At 46.5% G+C, this 16,095-nt stretch overlaps 1 protein-coding gene across 3 annotated transcripts in view; it reads left to right on the forward strand.

Moving 5' to 3' along the window:
- The window catches only part of DNAJB6 (DnaJ heat shock protein family (Hsp40) member B6), a 54,237-nt gene that overhangs the window by 21,659 nt on the left and 16,483 nt on the right, over positions 1–16,095 (forward strand). The window contains exons 5-8 of one of the 3 annotated variants that reach the window (XM_007463983.1): positions 501–611; positions 10,888–11,019; positions 12,412–12,553; positions 13,032–13,738. In XM_007463983.1, coding sequence (XP_007464045.1) covers positions 501–611; positions 10,888–11,019; positions 12,412–12,553; positions 13,032–13,137 — 491 coding nt within the window. In that variant the 3' untranslated portion in view covers positions 13,138–13,738. Of the gene's footprint in view, positions 1–500; positions 612–10,887; positions 11,020–12,411; positions 12,554–13,031; positions 13,739–16,095 lie in introns of those variants that run through there. The other 2 variants (XM_007463982.1, XM_007463984.1) reach the window with 2 other exon arrangements.

Here is a 16,095-nt window from a genome sequence, read left to right on the forward strand (position 1 = left end):
GGGGCACGAACCCGCGTCTCCTGCATCGGCAGGCGGACCCTCAAGCACCGCGCCACCAGGGAAGCCCTAGACGTGTGCATTTTTGATGAAAAGTTCCTGCAGTGATCTTCTGTCCTGCCGGCTCCACAGTGGGCATTTGGACATTCACGCTCCAAACTGACCGTACACACGTATGAGTGAACGTTTATGTGCTTGGCTTACATGAAGTTTCACAACAAAGAATAAAACTAGTGTAATATTGTGTGCTGATGACACATTTAGAGATGGTGAGACAGCCCTCGGGTGCTGTGTGCAGCTCAGGAACGCTGACGTCCAAGCACATTTCCCAGCTCTGGGCTCAGGTGGTTTTGATCTCGGTAGGGCTTGAGAGAGCCTCAGGTTTACGAAACATTTTCCTTTTTTAGATCATGATTTATATTGAAATATAATGTTCTGTAGACAAGTGATTGTGTGTCAGCTGCGAGCAGGAATCCATAACAGAGCTGTGCTTGCTCCTGTAGGTGGAAGTCATTTCGACGGTCCGTTTCAGTTTGGCTTCACATTCCGAAACCCAGATGATGTCTTCAGGGAATTTTTTGGTGGAAGGGACCCATTTTCATTCGACTTCTTCGGTAAGTTCGTCATCTGGGTCGTTGGTTACATAATGTGTCCGTGACTCACAAAGACAGACATACCCGTTCTGTTTCATCACAGTTGTAGCTTGTCCTTAAACTTGCTGTCTGAGCAGTGTAGGAGTTTAACTAAACCCCTTTTCCTTCTCCCTTCAGAGCACTTCTCTGAATTTTACACCTCGCGTGTTTCCGTAATAAAGGCTTCAATGTACTCATTTCCTTGGCTCTGATGAACTACCTCTGCAGTGGGAAGGGTGTGGACACTGGGGGCTCAGAAATGCTGTTCCTGGTCGGACAGTGAATTCGGTGTGAATTTGCTGTGTAATAGTCTGGTTAAAAACACTAAGTATCGAGGCAGATATTGTTCAGAAGACATTTGATCTATAAACTTGTTTTTGTTTTTCTAATTGTGGTGTTAGGACTATTGAGTTTGCAGTTTTTGGAAAGAAAGGACACCTCTAGAGCAAGGCGTCACAGATGTTCGTCTTTGAGAGAATAGCTTTGCCAAAGGAGACCGTCCTGCTCTAGCTGCTGTTTCATTGTAGGAGAGGGTTTCCCATCTGCTGCACCTCTTGGTCCTGGTGCCCGACTAGAGGCAGAGTGTCGGGAGCTCGTTGTTAGGGTCTGGTGTCGGGAACGTCTGGTGTGCTGGGCGACTCGAGAGGTCAGGGTTCATTCAGCGTGTGCTGCTGAGGCCACTGTTTTCTTTGGCTCCTGGAGGGGGAGACATACCCTGTGTTTGCTCCCTTCATTGCCTGGAGCCTGGTTGAGAAGACTGAACGCCACCTGCAGCCCCTCAGGAGGGAGACAAGAACAGCAGTTCTGTCTGCAGTTAACACAGGAACCGGTGGATCCTGCCCGTCGCAGGCACGAAGAGGAGTGAGGCGCCACCGTGTCTGGTAGGTGTTGGGCCTTTTGCATGGCGCAGTCCTTCGGTTTATTTCAGATGGGGAGTCAAAGAGACTGTCCTTATTTATTTGTTTTAACATCTTTATTGGAGTAAATTGCTTTACAGCGGTGTGTTAGTTTCTGCGTTTCTTTATTTTTTACTGTTGTATGGCTTTACTCTTTAAGAAAGTAGCTTATGGAGGAAAGGTGTGTATGTATACTAGCGTATATTAGCGTTTTCACGGACAAATGTAACAACAAAAGCTAAATAAGCAGGGGAGTGTTCCAGTGGGATGGGGGAGGAGACTGTGTCATCTTCTTTGAAGACTTTATTTTTTGCATTCATTACTGCTACCGTAAGCAGAAATCTGTATTGGGAAGGCTGCCTATAAATATGCTACGAAACATAATTATGTCCTTCATTAATTTTCCCTTATATTGGTAAGATATCTTACTGTAAGGAAAACACAAACAGTTTTAATAATCTTTCCCGTCTTAAAATTACCTTGTGTCTCATTACAACCTTCAGCGAGCTCCAGATGTGTTATTTTGGGGGAGCAGGGCAGTGCTGGGTGAAATTGGCCCGGTCTCTGCCACCTCGAGCTGTGAGGGGGGTGGCAGAGAAGGCAGAGCAGGCTGCCCTTGCCGGGGCTGTGGCTGGCGCCTCACATGCTTCATCGCTTGCAGGGCTTCTCAAGGGAAGAGTCCCTTAGTGCTTGAACAGTAGCCAGGTTTTGTTTTGCTTGGGAGAAAAATCTGACAGGCCAAGCTTTCTCATTAAAAATGATTTTCCTTGAGCTGCTCTTTCTAGAGTGGAGAAGGGGTAGAGATGATAACCAGACGTGGGTGAGTTAAGTAGCATGTGGTTTTCGTCCATTGTGAGTACTGATTTTCACACCTTCTAAATTGAGATTCGTGTATAGAAAGAAATCTTTACGTGCGTATGTAATTCGCTTAGAAGAGTTACAGATTGCAGGACGTACGGTGGAAATGTCTTCCGTTGGATTCAGAGTCCAGTTTAGGAGAGACCTAGTCTTCCTGTAGATCTAGACTCTCGGGCCCTCTGTTTGAGATACTGCGTTGCTCACGTTGTAGCACTAGGCGTTTCCCATATGTTTCTCATGATTAGTGTGGCACCGATAACTCGTCCAGTCCATTCTTGTAGGTGTTCTAGGTGACTTCCGTTTTCAGGCTCTCAGGGTTTACACACAGGAAGAGAATCTGTGCCACGGCTACTGCATGTATGAAGTGACAGTGCGGCCCGATGGTGGTATGTTCAGTGCAGATACGAGTGAACGTAGGGTTGGGGGTTTTCTGCTTTAGCAGTGATTTAGCTGATGTTTCTCGGTATCCAAATCAACCTGGTTATAACATCCATTTATAGTAGTGTGTTATTTTTTCATCTTAATTTTTCACACGACCAACTTTTTTCCGCTCCCGTTTTCCAAAAAGGCCAAAAAGGGTAGCTCAAAACCTGTTAAAAGACGTTCTGAGCGTCGCTTTGCGTTTGTCGGAGTGTAAAGCCCTGTGACTTCAGACTCGGCAGATGAGAGGGGAGGACATTGAAGAACCAGGGCTGGTGGGAGGTCGAGGCCCGGGGCGCCGCAAGGAGCGCCGCGTGGTGGGAAGAGCACGTGGGCCTGCAGGCCAGCAGATAGACGCAAGCCTCCTTGACAGACACCTTCCCAGAGAGGGAGGGGACACCATTTCTAAGACACTGAAGACTGGCTCTGCAGTGGGGGATGCAGGCCGACCTTTCAAGGCTGACTTTCCCGAATGTAGCGCATGCACAAAACTAGCCCTAGGAGCATGTTAATTGGAAAAAAATTAATGAGTAGGGGTTATACTAATGTGAATTAGGACGATCCCTTCATTTGTTTATTATTGAAGGATGCCGTTACTTGGTAGACTGATGTTCTAAGGTAGAAAAGCTTTGACCATTACGGGCCTAGCAGGAAATGCTGTCTGGGAGGCATTTCTCCTACTCGTACCCTCTGGTTGGATAGCCAGAACCAGGCTCTGAAACCGAAAGCCTCTTCCCGAGCGAGAGCGAGTTCACTTCGCTCGTGTCCCATCCGTGTGGGCGCGGGTCCTGCGTGGGCACCCGGCCAAGGAGGGGAGAGGAGGGGGCGTGGGTGCAGCGCAGGCAGGCGGGGCTGCAGAGGGAGGGGCGCAGCCAGGTGTGGGGGATCATGAGCCGGTCGTTTTGTCCTCCTCCAGGGTCGCGGAGGCGGCTGGCGAGGAGCTGGAGCCTGGGGAGGAGGTGGTGGTGGAGGCCAGCGGGCGGGGCGGGGCGGGCTCCCCAGCAAGGGCCCGGAGGTCACCTCCAGTGAGGATGGCCCCGGGGGGCCTGAGGGGTGTGAGGACGCGGGCCCGAGCTTGAGGCCCTGCTCCTGCCCCGGTGGGCTGTGCGGTGAGCAGGGGCCTGACTCCCTGCCCACAGTGTGTCTGGAATAAAGACTTCCTGCTGCTAGTGCCTGACGGTTCTTGGGCAGCTCCCCGCAGCCGTTGTGGAGGTGAGTGGAGACGCACGGGGGCCTGGGACGCCCTGCAGGCCACCCTCCACGGGGAAGCTGTGTCACAGCCCGAGGCAGCACCTGTGCTAGTGTCCAAGCGGCGGGAACAGCAGACCCCGAGGTTGGAGCCTGAGACAGGGTGCGCCTGGCTGGGTCCCTCCCCAGGCCTCTTCCAGCTTCTGGTGGCCTCAGATGGCCCTTTTTGTGTCTTCACATCGTGTTCCCTCTGCGTGTCCAAATGTCCCTTTTTATAGGGACACTAGTGACATGGGATCAGGGCCACCCGAGAGAGCTTGTAACTGGATCGACTGCAGAAGCCCTACTTCCCACGTGATGTCACAGTCACTGGCCTGGGGTTAGGAAGGCCGCATCAAGGGGGCCCCGTTGGCCTTATAACGTGTGAAGACTTGTCCTGCGGTTTAGGAGCAGCACATTTTGAGAGGGGAAGCCTTTGAAGTCAGGCGCACCGAGAGGAGCTGGACGTGGGAGAGCTCAGCTGCGGCGGTGGGAGAGGCCCTTGGGAGAGGCAGGGCCCGGGTGGTGACCCCCCGGGTGGGCCTGAGACCCGGTGGCCAGCGTGCCCCCGTCCCGTGCACCCAGGCTCCGCCTGCACAGACCTGCACGCGTGGAATTGGAAAGGCGGCAAGGAGTAAGGCTTCAGGTCCACACCAGACAGCGTGTGAAGTTTCCTGCTAAAGGAGTTAAAAGAAAAACACTTTGCACGAGACTTAAAACGACTACGAAGCCCCTGGTCCCCCACGCTGGGGGAGGGGTGCTGTGGCCAGGAGGACAGGAGGGTGGCTCTGTCCGTGTTTGGGAAGTCTTCTGTCGGAACGGGCAGCAGGCGTTCGAAGATAGTTGGGTGAGGGTGGGTGCCGTGCCGGCAGGCCTCGGGTTCCTCTGAGCCAGACCCCAGCCCATCCCCAGCGGGAGGGGAAAGGGTTTCCTGAAAAGGTCATGCTCGGTGGTTTTCTGGGCCACAAGAGCAGCAGCCCTGAGGTTCGGATCATCTCCCCCGGGGAAGCCAGCACGTGCCACGAGTTGATTTTGAGGGTTTAATGGAGCTCCCGGTGCCACCCAGGGCAGAGCTCCCCGAGTCCGTGTAGGGCCTGCTCACCTTCTCTTCCTCCTGGAGTTGTGCTCCCCCGGCCTCAGGTGCAGGGCGAGGGCAGAGTGCTGGGCGGGTGGCTCCCTAGTGGTTTGTGAGGGGACGCGTGGCACCAAGAGAGAGAAGGGACCCTGGTGAGACGGGCCACATGCTGACCCTCACAGACTCCTTCTGTGAGGGACAGAGAGTCTCAGGGAGCCCCAGACCTCTGCTGGCGTCTGAAATAGGATGGTTTGGGTCCAGTGTGTGTATTTGGGATCCTTGGCTTGGACAGATTTTTGTAATCATTAGAAAATACAGTGCTCCTACGAGACCTGTGATGAAACTAGAAATTGCATTTTGTAACAAAATAGTTGTATGCAAAGTTGAAAGTATGATGTTCATTTGGCATATATTTATTATCTGCTTACTGTTTAGTGCCAGGCACCACCCAGATGCTGGTTCAGCCACGGAGAAGTGTCGCAAACCCATCCTCCCCAGGGTTCCAGTCTTGTGTCATGCTATGGCTGTGTTTCTGATTTGTTCCCGTTTCTGTTTCAGATTCTTTTCAAATACGTTATTTTCTACTTCTGAATATGTGAGAAAAAAACATTTTAAAACTTGGAGTTGTCGTGAAAGGAGTGTTTTGGTTTTTGTTTGTGGTGTTGGGATTAGCTGGGAGATTATCACGTTGAAATCTGTCTGCTCCCCATGGCCTTTGAATTTCAAGTGTTTCCCCTTTCCTAAGGGTTGCTGTAGTTGAGCTTTGAAACTGTAGTACAGTGTGATTTTCCTTTGTTTGAAATGCCCAGGATGCTTTTTTGGAGTTTATGGCATTATCCTTTTTTGTGCAGTTTTTTCTGTGTGCCTGGGAACTTGATGGTGTGTGGCCATAAGGGAGGGACCGGCTGCTGCCCTAAGTCACCAACGCAGGCCTCTCCCTCGCTTGGGTTTTGTGTTCACTGAAATGTTTCCTTCGGGACAGAGGGAAGAGTGCTCGTAATCATGGCACTTGGCTTTGCGTCTGTTGGCGTTTGGTGTGGATTTCAGTATTTGGCTTGAGTTGGTTTCAGCCAACCATTGTGGTGTGGTTACTGTTCTGTCAGATACTGAATTTTGGTAAAATTTAAGAAAATGTATGTCTCTAAACGTCTTTGCACTTAGTTTTTTCCTTAAGTCTTTCTCTGTTTATGTATGCGTGTAAACATTTGTCCCGTTTTGCGCTTAATTTTTTCACAGCATTCAGTGCAGTGTACTTCTTGTCGTAAGTTTGACATCGTTACTTAGGGTGTTGATCAGTTTAGTTTTGCAAATATCACCTTCACGGATTGCATTCAGTACTTCTGAGAGAAGAGCAGGATCTTACCAAGTTGTAGAGGTGTGTTTGATCCAGGATGCCTGAGACACTGAAAAGAAAGAGTTAAATCCTAGGATAGGCATGTGCCTGTTTGCTGTAATATTTCTATCTCACAGCACAGCATTGTTACGGGCTAAAGACCCTTCTAAAATGACCAAGGATACAGAATTTAGGAAGTCTTCTAGAAATGTATTTAGGTTGTCCAGAGAGACAGATCCAACAGGGTGTGTATCTCTGTATCTCTCTCTGAAGAAAAATTTAGTATAAGGAATTGGCTCATTTGATCATGAAGATGGACCCTTTCAAAATCTGCAGAGCAGATGTCCCACTTTGACTCCATCAGGCTAGAAGTGCCATCAGTGTTCCGGTTCAGAAGCCATCAGGCAGGAGAATTCTCTTGTGTTTGGCGGCGGGGCGGGGTGGAGGGGAGGGTTGGCCTTTTGGTCTATTCAGCCCTTTAGCTGTTGGGATGGGGCCTGCCCACATTGGGGAGGCCAGTCTGCTCTACTCAGCCTACTGATGTGAACGGTCATCTCACCCGGGCACACCCTCGGAGACGGGCCCAATAGCTGGGTGCTGTGGCCCCTTCAGGTTGACACACAGAAGCTGTCCACTCCTTCCCAGCACGGCACCCACACTCGTTACCTCCTTAAACCATGCTTAATCTCCAAATAGAGACAATAGCAAGATCATAATCGTGCCTAACGCGATGGCTGTCCTGCATGTAATCGAGAATGCGCTAACCTTTCTCCCAAATAGCTGAGGTCCTTGAACTGACCTTTCTCCTTGTTGTCCCATAGCTGAAACACTGTGATACAAAGCCTGCATTTGATGTGATGTGATGTGATAAGGGGGTAAAAGAGGCAAGAAGATAAAGCTGTGCTTAGTATTTATGAATAACATGTACGCACAGAGTATTCATAACGAAGTAAGGAGGAAATACACCCAGCAGTTCCAACCCTTGTTTCTGTAACAGGGCCTGTGGTCGCAGTTGCTCTTTGGAGCTACCTCCTTCTTCCACCTGGTCCATATTCCTTTTGCCCACCAGGCACCTCGGCTGGCTGTGTGGTTCTGTATCCCTGGGGGAGTGAAAGTAAAAAAGTACTTGGTAGAATATTTGGTTATGTTGACATGTCTTATTAAAACTTATTTCTGAAGCAAATGCAGTATTTGCCCCTTTTAACCTCAAAAATAATAACATAACAGACTCAACGTAAGAAATTGGAAAACATAAATGAGATAAAAAGGAGGGGGGGGGAATCAACCTTTGTCTTAGCACCAATTGAAAGTCCACTGTCAACATTTTTCAGATATTATAGCTGCGATGTATGTATATATATATATATATATATATATGTATGTTCTCTTCTGCCTTTTTCTAAAGCGTAAACTTGATGACCATTCAAATACTTGCATTTAACATGTTCTCCATTCATTTACTCTTTTGGAAAATTAGGTAAGTTTCAGTTTTCACTATAAATGCTTTGGACTAAAGTTGTTTCCATGTTTGATGAGTTGATTTCCCTGAAGTAGAATTGAATTGCTGGATTGAAGGGTCTTTAAAAATTGTATTTAGCTTGGGAGCTGAAGATGGTAAAAGCTCATGGTCCAGTACTCCCCAAACCAGCAGCAGCCAGTGATGGGACGCTCTTAATAAGGATTTGCCTGATCTCACAGTGGCACCTGTTAACAACACATCATGACACTTTTTTTTTTTAATGTGTTTTTTGGTGTCACCATGACTGTTACAAATGAGACTTTTCATTTTTAGGGTTAACTGTAATATCTGAAATTACACGTTAAAATACGGTGACTACTTGTATTGTAGAAAGTCATATTTAGGATGTATAATAGAAAAATACGCAAGATAAAAGATTTTAAAAATAAAAATACAAAAGTACAAGAAAATGTAACTGAGAAGCTAGCTGGCCTTATTCTTACAACATACCTACTCAGCCATCTACTGATGTGGCTTCTGAAGAAGGTGATTTTTAATTATGAAAAAAGGGCTTAATTTAGCTTCATGTAAACAAATTAAAACCGTCTGTTCAGTGCTGGTATCACATGGACACTGGTTTAAGTTGGTCTCAAAAGCCTTGTGAACAACCTTTAAAGATTTAGTTGCTGTATGAACCTTAACTCGTAACATAACTAATTGTTATAGCAGTAATAAAAGGAACATTGCAGGACACAAACAACATGATTCAGTGTAAAAAGTTTAGAGCATATGCAGAGCAGCACATCGTTTAGGAACTCGTATATGGATAGTGAAAATCTAAAGCTGGTCCTGTAGATTCTTCTTAACAGCTACTGCTTGAAAGAGAAAATTACTGCGCTGTGAGTTTAAACTGTACTTGTTACATTACGTTTGTGTGCCTTAACGTGGGTGGTTGTAACATAAGAATGTTAATTATCTGCCGTCTTGTAGCTCGGATCTATAGAGAATGTGTCACTGTAGGTGTGTAGGCCATGATAATAAGGTAAAAGGTGTCTTAGTAAATAGAACGCTTGTATTTTATTTGAACAGGATGAAGTCTCTGAAGAAATTTACAGAATGTCTCCAGCTCTAGATAAAGTTTATGGTCCATTTTTCTACTTACACTTCTAAATATGGTAATAATGGGACTGTAAGCCCTGTTCACAAGGTAGCTGGTAAATGAATTTCTTAAAATTGTGTTTGAAAATGGTGGCGTTTACTGTGGAACGTGGGAATTAAGCGCAAGACCAACAGGCCCTGGGGCTTTCTTGTTCACAGCAGCGGCCCCTGCCCAGTGCTGCGTGGGGCTCGGGGCCCCTCTGGGGCGGTGGACCTGGTCTCTGTGCCCATGTTCACTCCTTCTCTCTCTAGCATTCCTTCTTTCTGGTCTCTAAACAGGCCACCAGTGACCAGGTTTTCTAAATGTTTGCTTCTTCAGGCCTGTTTTCGTGTACTTTGCATAGCTCTCTTATTTAAGAGAGGCCTTGTAGGTTTTTTTTTTTTTTGTCTTTTTAAAAATTTTTTATTTATTTTTGGGTCTTCGTTGCTGAGCACAGGCTTTCTGTAGCTGCGGCGAGCGGGGGCTGCTCTTGTTGCAGAGCGCGCAGGCTCTAGGCGCGTGCGGCCATGTCGTTTTGCCACCCCTTTCCTCGCCCCCATTCTGAGTATTCCTTAAGCTGCCTTGGCCTTGCCTGGCCTTTGGCCATTCCTCAGGGTCTGAGAGCAACCGCGCATGTAACCTCTCACACATCCTTTCAGGTCCCTGCCAGTTACCCTGGGGGTGTGGCACGCTGCTCAGGTCACATTTGTCTGTAAACATGAGTGCGCCATGAATCTCAATTTCTACTTGGTTTTGTGCTCACTGTGTGTGTGTTTTTCTGTTTACTTTTATTTCTTACATTTCACTACTCAAATGCATTAACTTTGGTCACTCTTGCCTTGTCTTAAAAATATGCCGTGCTGATTCTGTAGTTTGTGTGTCATGGGTTGCTTTTCTCTTGCCCCAACATGCATTTCTAGCTTACTCATCCATCAGGAGTCCTTGTTTTCATTTCTTAAAGAATTCCCGTTTCCTCGGAAAAAAAGTGTAGCGCTGATTAATTTCATAGAACCTCAGTGAATTTTTTTAAAAGTTTGTATAATTCGTGTTTTCAGTAGGTGCTCACTGATTGATAATCACAACCAAAAAAAGCCCCTAAACTGTCAAGGCTAATCTTATTTTTATTTTCAGGAGCATTTGGTATCTCCAGTAGTAATATGCCTATTCACGTTAGTAATTTTCTACTTAAGTATAATGTAGTGTCTGCCAATTAACATTAATTCAGATTTGACTTCAGCTAATCCTTCCTAAAATTTTTTTGAGATGTCAGGCTTACAGAAAAGTCAAAGGGATTCCTTAGCACTTGGCTCAGAATCACCGGCTGTTAAATTTTGCCTCACTTTGCTACAGCGCTCTCTTGCGTTATAAGTAAATACGTTAGAAAAATCCATTTTTGTTTTTATTCCTGAATGACTTTGGAGAAGGCAACCCAGACTCCATGCAGTACGACTGCTTAGGTGTGAAATCCTAACCTTTTAAATGGCGTCAGCTGGGACAGTGTCTACCAGAACTTTCAGTAAAAAGCTATGTTAAAACAGCTCTCTGTCCAAGTCTGTAGTGCAGGTTAATGACCTTGAGTTTTATATTTATATATATAGTGTTGTGTTTTTTTGTTTGTTTGTTGTAAATCCCCGATGTATTCTAGCTTTAGTTGCATTAAACAAGTAAGTAAAACTGCTGGTTAGATGGACTTCTGCCTGCTCCGTAGATACGCTACATTGTTGTAATTTCTTGGTAAGTTTTTTGTTCCTAATGGAACAGTGTATCATAAGGCATTAACCCTTATTGAAGCTCTCCTGTGAAAAAGCAAAATTGAATCAGGATTTCACAAAGCACTTTTGTTTGTTTTTAGAAGACCCGTTTGAGGACTTCTTTGGGAATCGAAGGGGCCCCCGCGGAAGCCGGAACCGAGGCACGGGGTCGTTATTCTCCACTTTCAGTGGATTTCCCTCTTTTGGAGGGGGATTTTCTTCTTTTGATACAGGTACTAAACGTCTGATCGGACATCAGTGTGGTGCTCTTTTAGTTAGGGCACTTTGCAATATGTGTATGCCTTTTGGTAGAACAGCTTAGTAGATTTGCCAGTATTTTTTATGTGTACGAAGCTGTGCTTAGTAACCTGCATTTTTTTCCTAATCTTCCCAAGAATGTTATACTTGAAAACCTACTTCTGATCTTAACTGTTAAAGGTGGCCAGCATTTAGTGAAATTTCTGGTTAAAAGGAGTAAGGTGTTTTGAGATAAATAACTGTGAAATAACCCGCTTAGACAATCTCACTAAATCCTTTTTTATCTAACCTCAGCAGTTAAAAAAAATTCCAGTATCTTAGGAGAGTCCAGGTTGATGGGGTCAGGAGGTGGGGCTTTAATGAGGTCTCTGTGTGACCAGAACCAAGCTGAGTCCCCAGGTGAGGCGTGGTCACTTGTGTTCGCCCTGCCGCACGGAGCTTAGCTGTTGATGTAGAGGCCGTCCGCCAGCTGCAGTCACGTGCACATGGCCTGATGCAACCCTGTGTTTCACCTGAAGAATTGTAATCTTAGCTTTTCTTTGAAGCTCACCCAGTTCCTCTTAACAGAGGAGCTGCTGTGTTCCTGGTGCTCACTTTTGTTTAAACGCTCTTTGGTGCTCCTTGTACAGGCCACCCCCACACAGTGCGCCTGCGAGGGCTCAGATGCCGGCTGGACTTGATTACACAGGGCACGTGTTGGTGCACTTCCGTCCAGCAGAGCCTCTCGTTAGACGCCATGTAGCGTGCTCAGGCGTGAGGGAGAGTAAACAGAGGTGCTTAAAAATACCACAGCGGTGCTTCAGTTAAGAAATGTGCGTGGGACGCGGTCCTTACCTTTAAGGAGCCTCAGGAGAGTCGTTAGGGAGTGTGCAGCGTGTGCTGTGACGTGGGCCTTTTGGGGTGGGACAGGTAGGAAAGTTCTTTGAACAAGCAAGCAGTCTCAACATCGAAGTTGGCTTGCTTTGGTGTGGCTGTGGGAGTCAGTGTCCGTAGTCGATCACCATGTAATTGAGAATCAGTCCGTGAACTGCAGACCCATGCTTTTCCAGATAATTCTTGGTGGTATTCTTTCTAACATTATTTCAGCTTTTTAATAATTCAGATTTTTATTCCCTGTGGTCACAATTACAAGGAGCAAGTCAGAAGCAAGTTGGCTTTGCCCATCTGTGGCGGGAACTTGGCCCCGTTCCTGTAAGATGCGCGGCACCAAGCTGCTCCCCTTCAGTAGGGTGAGGTGCAGGGAAGCCCAGCAGAGCCCTTTGGAAATGGGGGGGTTCCTCCTGCCCTGTGGCTCTGATGGAAATGTGTGCATTAAATCAGCAATGGACATACTAGTCTCTAATCTTTCTTTTCCTGTTTTCCTACAGGATTCACTTCCTTTGGTTCACTAGGTCACGGGGGCCTCACTTCATTCTCTTCCACGGCATTTGGTGGCGGTGGGATGGGCAACTACAAATCTATATCAACTTCTACTAAAGTGGTTAATGGCAGAAAAATCACTACAAAGAGGTACAGTGATCTTCTCTAGTTCATATTTCTAATAAGTAGGTGTGGTGTTTCATTGGTGCCGCATTTTCTTTGCACACCCTCCAGTGTGTGACATATGGGTTGTATGTTAGTCTGTCTGGTACCATGAGAATCTTAATCTCCGATTTAGAGCTTTTCCTTCTGAATTTTTGCTCAGTGTTATATATTAGACATCCCCCTTATTTAGAGCCATGTTCATGGGTAATAGTGTGTTGGAATGGTAAAATGGAAACCATTCATAGTGAAACCGTGACCGTTCTGACTGCTAGTGCCTGTGCCCGTGTTCAGTGTCAGATTTTAAGAAACGTCTGTCCTCAGCAGGTCGGCTTCAGCCACAAAATTAGTAATTGCACGTATATCTATGGCAAGTCCTGTAAAAATATGCATTTATATTCACATACGTGTTTACTTATTTGATAACAAGATCGTAAAATGCCTCTTATTCTCCCCGCCCCACCAGGATTGTCGAGAATGGTCAAGAGAGAGTGGAAGTCGAAGAAGACGGCCAGCTGAAGTCCTTGACGATAAATGGTAAGGAGCAGCTGCTGCGCTTGGATAACAAGTAGCTCGCCGCACGTGCGCAGCAGAGCGTCCCCTCTGGCGCGCGCCGTGGGAGGATTGGCAGGAAAATTTTTTTGAAGATTTCACATGAACTCGACTCTCAGTGTAACTGTACTTAATCTAAAGTATTTATACACAGCTCGTTGGAGCCCTACTTGTCATAGACTTTTGAGTTTATTGTTGGGACCACATGATAGGACCATTTTTTTTTTTGTCTTTAAAATTGTTGTAAATCTCTGTATGCACTTTGCTTTTTTTATTAAACGTAATCCAAGGTGGCCGTGACTCTTCCGTACACTAACACCAGCACGGGCCTGCTTTTCCATTGTGTTTGAAACATGAGCCAAGTAGTGTCAGCTGCTGTGAAGTTAACGTCGCCAGGGCGCATCTTCCACAAAGTAATTTCAAGTTTTTTCAGTATTTAGTAGTGAAAGATATTAATGAATTAATGGTAATACATTTCTGGTTTAATATAAATTGAGGATGTTTTCTAGTTGTGCATGAATGCTGGCAACTTAGTAAGTTTTGACAATTGTTTAAATATGTAACGTGTTAAGCTTAGGTTTAAAAAGTTAAGCTGGTAAACTGGGTCTTTGTCATTTGCTTAAAAAAAAAAAAGAAAATAAATGCAAATGTGTTTGGTGCATTCTTTCCTGAGTGGGGCGAGGCCTCCTGCGTGTGTGTGTGTGTGACTTTGTGCCTGGGCTCCCAGAGTCCTTTCATGCCTGCTGTGTCCGGTCACTAAGGCCGATGCTGGACTTCAGTTACGTGTGTTCTTTGGTGTATTTGGAGTGCGTATGAAAATTTTCCTATCAGTGTTGAATAATGACTAGCAATTTATTGAACATTTCTTTGGTGAGCGAGGAAACGGCTGTCCAGTTTTCCATTCTTCAGAATATGTTGTAGTTTTCCAGGTTATGTTTGATGCCAGTTCATTTAAAGATAACACGCATAGCAAAGTCATGGAGCGATACAGGTGTGGGCAAATGTAAAGGTGTTTTCTTTCGTTTTTCAATCAGTATAATCTGTCACGATAACCATTGATAACTAGAATTCCAGCCAGAGGAATATTAAACAAGGGTTTGATTGTATTTATACTACCCCACTCGAGTTTGTTTTGGGACTAAGCAGTGTGAAACTGCTAGAAGAAGGTGTTAAAAAAGACATTGCAAAGTTGAATGTAAGTATTGGAAGACAGCTGGACCCGGGAAGACAAGGAAAGGGGCTTCCGTGTGCCCCGCCGTCTTAGCTCCCGGAGCGTGTGGAGAAGGTGTAGGCGCACCACACGCTAGGGAACCACATTGTAGAACCTACTTTCACAGACTAAAACCCTAGTACCAGAAAGTCTGCTTTCGATGTTGCTGTAGGTGGGGTAGGTGGTCCCTCTGTTACTAAGCGAGAAGCTCACAGGAGCAAGCTGCCCGTGCCCTGACTTGGAGATGATATTTCTCCTTGGCGGGTGGGACGAGCCATTCGGTAGAACAGGCTCGGTGGCCCCTCAGGACAGCAGGTAAACGAAGAGACGCCTCACCCAGCCCACACTTGCTGCTGTCCCAGGAGGCACTTTATTGGAGCCTTGGCTTTACACGTCTGAGTGTCCTGGGACGGTCGGGTTTAGTGCAGCCCCGGCTGTGAGCAAGTCGCTCCACTTTAGGGTGCAGGTGGAAGATGAACCTCTTCTGGGGACATGTTTCGAGGGGAGCGTCACGGTCACACGTTCACCATTCCCACTTTGAAAATTGCCGTTACTCTGCACGTCTGGTGATAGGAATGTTAATTAAATAGGAAAGAGAACTTGTTGCTATCGGGTCTTGTTTGCTGAGTATTTGGAAGCAGTCAGGTTCGTTCCCGCAGCCTTGGGTCCAGTGTGCTGTGAAACAGCTGTGAACGGTTAGGTGAGTGTTGCTGCAGCACTGATAGTGTCACCACGTAAGGAGCGGCTTGGGACAAGAGCATTTAATTCACGTTCCTGGTCTGGTCATCTGCTGGTCCCTATGCTTTCTGCTTAAAAAAACCCCCAAATCTTCCTGTAGCCCTGAATGCCTTTGCGGCGGAGACTGAGCTCCCCACAGGCTGCCAGTGCCCACTGTCTGGGTGAGCCTGCCGCAGGGCTGTCACATCATGTGTGCGCTTGTTTCCTCCATGCTCGGGGTTATCGTAATAGTCGCTCAGGTTGGAGGTCTTCTGTTGAGTTCCCCGGAGCACAGTCTTGAGGGGGCAGCAGTGTGCTGTGCTTTTCTCGCTTACGCTTTGTTTTCTTGTTCGCTGCAGTTTGCACGTCCGTTGCTTTGATATAGTTCAGTGATGGCCGCTTGCCTCATTCCTGCCTTTTTGTTTCAGGTTCCAAAGGTTCCAGGTTTGCTTTTAGCAGCCCAGTTACTGCTTCTTTGGGATACAGATGATGCCACTGGTCACACCTGCCCCGGTAGCTCATCTTTCTTCCTCTTGAGGGTCCACAAAGGGCACGTGGTAGAAGTTTGCAGAGATAGCTTTAGACTTACCTGAAGTTACTCTTGTAACCTGTGTATCTGGCCTGCTGGAGTCTTCAGTACAGATGTGGGGAAGCTCCAGGGACATTATTTGTGGGCAGCATCTTTCCAGTCAGTTTTCACTTTGTTTATTGTCTATTAAAGCCTCACTGTTCCTGCTTGATTACCCACTAGCTGTCCTCAGCCTCTTCAGGGACTGCTCTGGTTTCTCCTTTCAGCATTACATAATCACATGAAAATATTTTTATTTTTAGAGAATCCAACAGTAATTTGTAATTCATTTAATTGTCTCTGCTACTGCTTCTCAGTGGTTAGCCATCAGCAAGTTTAGTAATGGGATAATTATTACTATTTCAGGAGGCTTTCAAGCACAGAATTGTGGAGTGAGTTTGAGCACTTGATATGGTGTGGTCAAGTGGAGGTTGAACTGTATGACCCAGTGGCCTTTTTTTTTTTTTTTTTTTTTTTTTTTTT

This window comes from Lipotes vexillifer, unplaced genomic scaffold (assembly GCF_000442215.2).
Source record: "Lipotes vexillifer unplaced genomic scaffold, Lipotes_vexillifer_v1.1 scaffold2094, whole genome shotgun sequence".
In the NCBI taxonomy this organism is placed as follows: domain Eukaryota; kingdom Metazoa; phylum Chordata; class Mammalia; order Artiodactyla; family Lipotidae; genus Lipotes; species Lipotes vexillifer.